This window comes from Sinocyclocheilus grahami, unplaced genomic scaffold, assembly GCF_001515645.1.
Source record: "Sinocyclocheilus grahami isolate Dianchi unplaced genomic scaffold, SAMN03320097.WGS_v1.1 scaffold141.1, whole genome shotgun sequence".
Taxonomy (NCBI): Eukaryota; Metazoa; Chordata; class Actinopteri; order Cypriniformes; family Cyprinidae; genus Sinocyclocheilus; species Sinocyclocheilus grahami.
In genome coordinates, this window is record NW_015505320.1 from 67,162 (window position 1) to 75,895 (window position 8,734).

General features: G+C 34.1%; 1 pseudogene and 3 gene segments (V, D, J or C); all 4 read right to left on the reverse strand.

Annotated features, from left to right (window-relative positions):
* Positions 1 to 1,268: 1,268 nt before the first annotated feature.
* Positions 1,269 to 1,790, reverse strand: LOC107591403 (Ig heavy chain V region 914-like). The segment is given in 2 exon segments: positions 1,269 to 1,618; positions 1,729 to 1,790. Coding segments are annotated over 2 exon segments (390 nt in total).
* A 624-nt stretch (positions 1,791 to 2,414) lies between these two features.
* Positions 2,415 to 2,971, reverse strand: LOC107591438 (Ig lambda chain V-VI region WLT-like). The segment is given in 2 exon segments: positions 2,415 to 2,837; positions 2,923 to 2,971. Coding segments are annotated over 2 exon segments (420 nt in total).
* Positions 2,972 to 6,698: 3,727 nt separating this feature from the next.
* LOC107591404 (T-cell receptor alpha chain V region RL-5-like) lies at positions 6,699 to 7,165 on the reverse strand (annotated as a pseudogene).
* Positions 7,166 to 7,271: 106 nt separating this feature from the next.
* On the reverse strand, positions 7,272 to 8,583 carry LOC107591405 (Ig kappa chain V-I region Hau-like). The segment is given in 3 exon segments: positions 7,272 to 7,305; positions 7,910 to 8,279; positions 8,523 to 8,583. Coding segments are annotated over 3 exon segments (444 nt in total).
* Positions 8,584 to 8,734: the final 151 nt, after the last annotated feature.

Below are 8,734 nucleotides of genomic sequence, written 5' to 3' on the forward strand. Positions count from 1 at the left end.
CAGAGTCACAAATATAAGAGATATACACACACACACACACACACACACACACACACACACACACACACACACACACAAAACAATAATAAATACATAATCTTAAAATAAATATTATAAATACCATTATGATGCTATTAGCTGAAATGTCCTGAATTTATGATATTGTCTGTAAGAGTCAAAAATGCTTACAATCTTACTCGCACGCACATGTTTCTGCATAATTTATTAGTTTCTGTGTATAATAGATTGTTGTTTTGATGAGGTTCAGTTTCAAAGCAAAGAATGAATTTGAGATTTTGTATGGCTTCACATAGACTTTGTATCACTGGGCTGCTACTCTTAGAGCACAATAATAGAGAGTTGAATCTGACAGAGTTACACCAGTAATAGTGAGTTCAGTGGATGCTTCTGATGTAGTCGAATGAAAGTGAGGTTCAGCTGGGCTCCCAGTACCAGTCCATGACCAAGCATTTTTCCACATTAAATGCTGGGGTTCTCTATTAGGATATTATCTGTACCAAGAAAGTTCAACTTTATTGCTTGTATCATATGAGCAGCTCAGTGTTACAGACTCTCTTTCTGTACTGATGACACTGACACTCTTTAATCGCCCAATCTGGTCTGCAGCCATCATACCTACTATAAAAGCATACAATTTGTGTACATTTTAAAACATGTGGGTTACATTCATTCACATTACACTATTTTCATTAGCACATCAAAGAGTATTTTACCTGAAGTCATGATTACAATTAGTACCTAGTGTCTGTCCATGTTTACTAAGTCAGATCAGTTCTGTTGATGCTGTGTTCTGTGTTGTAGGTTGTGATGATTCTGATGCTCTGAGTTTCTGCAGTTACTCAGGATCTGAGTCATACAGTCACTCAGGGCCTTACTGCTCTCTGTTGATATGATTCTGTTGAACCCTCACCCAGACATAAATATACATTTAGTTTATTTTCTGTTGTACAGACAGTAGATTAATGAAAGAGGTAGAGAAACACATATGTGAATGAGAGAACTGTTATTTGAAGCAAGGAGGAGCTAGTGATCCTGAAATGAGATAATATGAATATATGGTACATATTGCCTTCATGTGGTTTCTTTTCTTTTTTTCTTTTCTTTTCTTTCTAAATGTACCCTTTTTAAACGGGTATTTTAATGCATTTTATCAGATTTTGTTCTCAGTGTCTGAGTTGATATTTTGGGAATGTGATTCTCTTGATTGTGACGTGCTCCAGTCTAATTTGTAGAAGGTAGAGTTATAGTTATGTCAGGTTTTTGTACAGTGTTCTTGTGTTTCCTGTCACTGTGGGCGTCAGAGCGCAGTAGTACAGAGCAGAGTCTGATATAGATGCAGAGGAGATCTCCAGATCCACAAGGTATTCATTATTGTCTTTAGTGACTTTAGCCGTGAATCTGGAATCTACATTAGACTTCTGATCTTCTTTTGCACTGTCTGAGATGAGCACAATGAACTCAGGAGCTGATCCGGGATACTGACGGTACCAGTGAAGATAGTATGCAGATGTATAACTGCAGGATAATTTAACACTTGAACCCTCGTCAGCAAACTCCTCTGTTTTGGTAGGTTTAATTTCATTTCCATATGTTGCATCTGCAAATGTAGATCAAATCTTTTATGAACTGTGTATTGCAATATACAATATAAAGGAATACACTTTATACATAATTTAGATGCAAATCACTAAACACTTCAATACTTACATGCAAAGACAGAAAGCAGAATGACAGAATGGAGATTCATTGTGTGTGTTTCTTATGCTCTCTCTAACAGAAGTTTAACAAGATTGCATCAGGTATCAGTGCTTTAAACCCCACCTCTTCCAGAGAGCTCTTTGAGAGAGATCACATCAGATCTGTTTCATACACCACTGTGTCATTCGATTACTATTCATGTCCTATTGTACCCTCTTGTGGTTCCTTACTAACTCTGTCGTGTGATAGAAATCCTCAGATCTCAATGTACAGAATATGATCTGGAATAATTCCTCATACTTGTTCTCTGTTTATATTCTCTAAACTCTGTTTAGATGTGCATATTATAAACACATAATGAATTTAGGTATACAATTGATTTTTGGTGGTACTAAAACAGTTATTCACAGCAGCAAAAGTGACATGAATATGGTTAAAACATCCTTTATAATTGTGTGTATCAGGATTAACATAATGTAACATACTGTCGAGTCAGGTGGTCAGTTATAGAATAATTTTAGGGTAATCCAAATTGATTAATGCTTTTGAAAGGAATTATGTAATTACTATCAGTAATGTATCAGTGGGAAATATAAATAGAATTTATTGTAATAAAAAAAAAATATGCAGATTATTTCATATTTTCTTTACTGAGTTTGGGGGGGGGATGTGAATTCTGGTCATTCCAATTCGGTGGAAACACGGGAGCTTTGTGCAGATCTGTGCACAGAAGTGTGTTTGGTTATTTTATCCTCTGTAATGTGTCTCCCTGAGCTTTTGTATGAGTGTTGAGTGTGCTTCAGTCACTGTGGGCCTCAGAGCACAGTAATACACAGCAGAGTCAGAAACACACACATCCTGGATTGTCAGTGGAACTGATCTTGATGTGGAGTCCAGTGTTGCAGAAAATCTCTCTTTAAATGCATTCTCAGTAGTTCCTTTACCAACTGTAAATTCACTCAGAATGAATGTTGGTGATGTGTTTGGTAGTTGTTTGTACCAGAAGAGATAAGCATTAAGAAAACTGGTAGAGTAATTGCACAGCAGAGTAACATGAGCTGCTTCATTTGCAGTCATTTGTCTTGAAGCTTGTTCAACTTTGTCTTGTCCCCAGCACACTGGAAAATAGATTTACCCATTATTCATGTGCTTACACTGAGTATCTCACAAAAAGATGAAGTGTAAATAATGAAATGTTCTTACCAAACTCATGAGCAGTGAAGAAAAAAGTTATAATCACCCACTTTGCCATTGTTGCTCTAAGTTAAAAAAGTTCCAGAAGTGTTTTCTTCTTACTGTATAGTCTGTGTTTCTCTTTGTAGTTTCATATTCTTCATAAGGTTCAGCCTTATATATGATTTGATGAATTATGCCTCCTTGTGGTGAGTTGGAATATTTTGCTGAGCTGAACAAATAAGTGATAATGTACATCCAGATGGTTGTTTTCACTGAATAAACCCCAACAGGGTGATCAGAACCCTAGTGCGAAGTGGGGGTTATTACACAGCTACTTGCCAAATAAGTACATGACATATTAATTAGAGTTGAAATATTTAATTAGTTCTTTAAAAGCAAAAGAAAAACAGTTTTTAACAAACAGCTTTGAGCGACGACATTCAGATAAGACGGACATTTAAGGCATTATGTACAGGTATACTAATTACACAGCTTTCAATCATACAAATAAAGACAAGTACATAAAATGTTATATGAGAAGAAAGCATTTTAAAATCTTACCTGGTTATAATTACAAAAATCCATCACAGTGCAACATTTGTTCTGGCAACCAGAGGCAGACAAAGTACACAACTCCATTACTTAAGTGAAAGTACAGATACTGCTGGTCAAATATTACTCCATTACAAGTAAAAGTTGTAAAGATAGATTTTGACTTAAGTAAAAGTACAGAAGTACTTGCTTTTAAAAGTACTTAAGTAGCAAAAGTAAATTTCCTTATTTATGTTTTATTATTGTTGTATGTAATACTTGCAATACCTCTGAAGCAACTTACAATACATTACACCTACTGAATAGACTGACTAGCTTGTAGTATCTTTGGAATAAAGAGCTTTTAGAAAGTTAAAAACCTATGGGAAAATAAATAATAATAATTATAATTATTTAACACCCCTACCCACCCCCACAAAAGCAGGATGGTAGTGATCTCACACAGCTCTGGATTCAGAGTGATTCATCCACATTTGAACAGAGTGGACAGTGAAATTGCTGTGAATACAGACTGATAAGGAAGAAAATAAAAAATCAAACCTGCTTTAAAACCCAGATGCTGTCTAATCGCTGTACTTTGATGTCATACACAGAATGGTCTATGCAGTGCTGCTTCAGTCAAACACATTTTGTGTTTTAATATAATGTAGTTATATAATTAATATAATATATGTTTAATATAGACCACAATATTAACTTCTTATTATTGAATTGTTGTAAATAAATATCACATTTGGAACTGGTCAGTGCTCAAAAAATGCTGGGAAATCTCTTCATGTAGCCCTACAAGAGTGATTACTGATAAACTGTCTGAAAAAAGAAAGTCACGTTTTAGAGAAGAAATAAATCACCCACTGACTTTCAAAGCTGCTAACGACTTTCTACTTCGAGGATCTTGATAGAAATGTAGTGGAGTGAAAAGTACAATATTTGTCTTTCAAATGTAGTGAAGTTAAAGTCATAAGTTTCCAGAAAAAATAATACGCAAGTAAAGTACAGACATTCAAAAACTGTACTTAAGTACAATACTCAAGTAAATGTACTTAGTTACTGTCCGCCTCTGCTGGCAACCTTTCAACAATGTTACCGCTGCTATTAATACTGAAGTCCTCTGGTTTCATTTTACAGTAAATACAGTCAATAACTGAGGCACAAGGTGATGAGTTGCGTTTGAAGGAAACAAAAAAGTGCAGCTTTCTGATATGAAAGACATGAAAGTACCTGGATGAGCGGTGTGTTATTTGCTGTTGCTAATGACTAAAATTGTTATTGGGGAATAACACACCTTGGAATGTTGTGCTTGACAAACAAGAACCCAGCCGTGTAATAATTTAAATTAAATTCAGTTGTAACATATTCTGACATAATTCACAAACTGTAACTAATGTCAGATCAATGTCAGAATACATAAGAATTAAAATTGGGAATCAGGACATACTGGGCATATTTAGTTTGCACTGTATGAAGAATTTGATTTATCACTGGAAAACTTTCTTTAAGAGAAGTGTGATGTACTGTAAGGAAGTCGGGGTTTCAGTAACCACACACAGGTGTTTCCACAAGTTTAATAATATTGTGTGAATTATAGATTGTGGGTTTGATGTGACTTGCCATCAAAGTGAAAAATAAATGTGAGTTTTTGTATGGCTTCACACAGACTTTGTATCACTGGGCTGCTACTCTTAGAGCACAATAATAGAGAGCTGAATCTGACAGAGTTACACCAGTAATAGTGAGTTCACTGGATGTTTGTGATTTAGTCATACGAAACCTTCCACTACTTGATTGTGCAGAATATATTAAATATTGAAGCTCTTTATTAGGATACTGTCTGTACCAATACACATGACCACTACTTGTATATGAACAGCTGAGGGCCACAGTCTCATCTTCCTTTATGACAACAGCATCTTTGTTTGGCCAAATCTGGTCTGCAGTCATCACACCTAAAATAAATAAACAAACAAACAAAAAATAAATAATAATAATAAAATCTCAAATTATCTAATTAATACCACTGTAATAAAAATAAAAAGAGTCAATTATACCTGAAATCGTAATTAAAATCATCAGCAGGTGTGTTTCCATGTTGACTAGGTCAGATCAGGTGTGTATTAATGTAGTCTGTGCTGTGAGCTGTAGATCTGTGTTACTGTGAGTCTCTGCAGTTTCACACTCAAACACACTGGAACTTCCTGCTTTCTGTGTGACGATATCATCTACTGCTTCTCATGTTTTTGCCCCGCCATTGATTAAAGCCTTTGCAACTGCAGAAAAGTATCGATTATTTATTAAGCAGATGATTTTGAAGATAAATTCAAAACATGAACGATTAATGAACCAATAATATTAACAGTGATATTATACATTTTGTATTATGATAATAGTTACCACAGTCAATGTCACAAATATGATTAGTGACCTGAAAAATATTTCTGAATCTTAAATGTTTTATTTATTTAGTGTCATAAATGTTCTTGTTTTAAATATTTCAAAGTGTAAGCTTGTTCCAGATTTAAAATAGATTTTGAATCCAATAATCAGGTCCTCACTGCATATGCTTATGTGTTAGTTTAATGTTCACTGAAGAGCTGATCTTCAGGTGTTTTTGATTGTTGTGATGCTTTGAGGTTCATGCGATTGATTCAAGTTTAGAAGTAGTTCATTCCAACTACATTGAGTGTGAAAATTGCTGTAAGAGGTTGTACCGTTCTGTGATTTTACCACAAAATTAGGAGTTTTGAATGTGCTTACCACAGGACATAATTAGATTCTTCTGTGTATTTGCATCTTCATCTACTTTGATTTGTTTCATCAGATTTCTGTTGGCCAAAAAAGTTAACAGTGCTTTAAATGAATTAATTAATTGGAGTACTTTGAAAGATCATTCTAATTCTAGAAACCATTTACCCAAAAATTACAATATTTATTCATTAGTTTATAATAGTAATGTCCTATAGTATTTACAGTATTTTGGTATCATTATGGTATCTTAAGAGATGTATCATAATGGTTGTGACAGTATACTGTACATAATAAAAGCTACAATAAATACATAATAATTAATAGCAATAAATAAAATAGCTTAAATGTAATGTTTTTTTTCTACATTTTTTACTTGTCTGGAAACTAGACGCAGATGCTAATGTTTCCACATAATTTATTTCTGTGTATAACAGACTGTGGTTTTGATGTGGTTCAGTTTCAAAGTGAAAAAGTGAGTTTTTGTACAGCTTCACAAAGACTTTGTATCACTGGGCTCCAACTCTTAGAGCACAATAATAGAGAGCTGAATCTGACAGTGTTACACCAGTAATAGTGAGTTCAGTGGATGTTTCTGATGTAGTCGACTGAAAGCGAGGTTCAGCTAGGCTCCCAGCTCCCAGTTCACTCCACGAACGAGCATATTTCCATATTAAATACTGAGGTTCTTTATTAATATACTGTCTGTACCAGTAAAGTGTAACATAGCTTCTGCTTGTATCATATGAGCAGCTCAGTGTCAGACTCTCCTTCTGTACTGATGACATTTGCACCCTTATTTGGCCAAATCTGGTCTCCAGCCATCACACCTGCAAACATAAATATAACATTTTGCTTACATTTTAAAGCACACGTGGGTTGAATTCAGTCACATTACACTATTTTCATTAGCATTGGCATCAAAGAGTATTTTACCTGAAGTCATGATTACAATCAGTACCAAGTGTCTGTCCATGTTTACTAAGTCAGATCAGTTCTGTTGATGCTGTGTTCTGTGTTGTAGGTTGTGATGATTGTGATGCTCTGAGTTTCTGCAGTTACTCAGGATCTGAGTCATACAGTCACTCAGGAACTTCCTGCCCTCTGTTGATGATCCTGTTTGGCAGTTTAGTTAAAAAAACAAACAAAAAAACAATATAATATACAAACGAAACTAAATATTTAAGAGAGGCAAATAATCTCACCAAGACCAATTGTGAATATTGACAGAATCTCAACCAGACTCATTTTTTGTTGTTATTTTATATACAATTAAAGAGGTAGAGCAACAGATGTGTAAAAGAGATATCTATTAATTATTAAATAGAAAAGGAGGAGCTAATGATTCTGTAATGAGCCTTGAAAATATGAATATATGGTGTAATTCGCAATCTTATGTTTACCCAAAAGCATCACAAATTAAAAGTTTAATTTTTAAAGTAGGAAAAAAGAAAATACAATTTCTTTCCTTCTTTGCATATTTTATTTTATTTTATTTTATATTAGCTTTATTGCTTTCAGAGCAGCAGAGGAGATGATCATATCCACATGGTTTTCTTTATTGAATGTAGTGACTTTGACTGAAAAATGTCAATAATTTGACTTTTTAAGTGATTTACATCCTAGAGTACACTTTGAATAGATAATATTAAATAAAAAATAAATACACTCATAATCTATGTATATTACAAGTAGATTTATGGAAAGAAATTGTTTGTACACCTTCATCTGTGTCAGGTTTTTGTACAGTGTTCTTGTGTTTCCTGTGACTGTGGGCCTCAGAGCACAGTAGTACAGAGCAGAGTCTGATACAGCAGCAGAGGAGATCTCCAGATCCACATGTTTGATTTCTTTTGTGGATTGTTTTTCTTTTCTGAGTTTAGTAGAGAACCTGGGATCTACATCAGATGTCTTAGTCTCTTTCACACCCTCTATTATAAGCACAAGAAATTGAGGAGCTGATCCGGGATACTGACGGTACCATTGAAGTGATTGTGCAGAGGAATAACTGCAGGATAAAGTTACAGTTGATCCCACTGCAGCAGATTCCTCAGTGCTGTCTGCTGTGATTTCATCTCCTAAACTCACACCTGGAAAAGTGCAAAATAATAACTTTTCAAATAGTGTTTGAGTTTGATTGATTACAATGATCAATTATTTGAAATTATACACATACAATAAATATAAACATTGCAGTTTAATTTTAAAACGTTTCCATTAAATAAAAATAATTGAGCATTTAAGATGAGAAAATTATTTATGACAAAATATAATGTGTATATCCTTAACTTTAGAAATACAAATGCATGCAATACATAAACAAATACACTTACATGTTAAGGCAGAGAGCAGAATGACTGAATGAAGTATCATTGTATATGTGTGTGTCACTACAGCAGGACTGAGCTTTGTGACAGAAAATGTAACAAGATCATCTCAAATGTATGTGCCAAACTCCTCCTCTTTCATCCTTTTTCACACATTCTAAACCCAGCCATTACATATTTAGCAATTTAGGTCAATTTATGTTTTTTAATTATATATA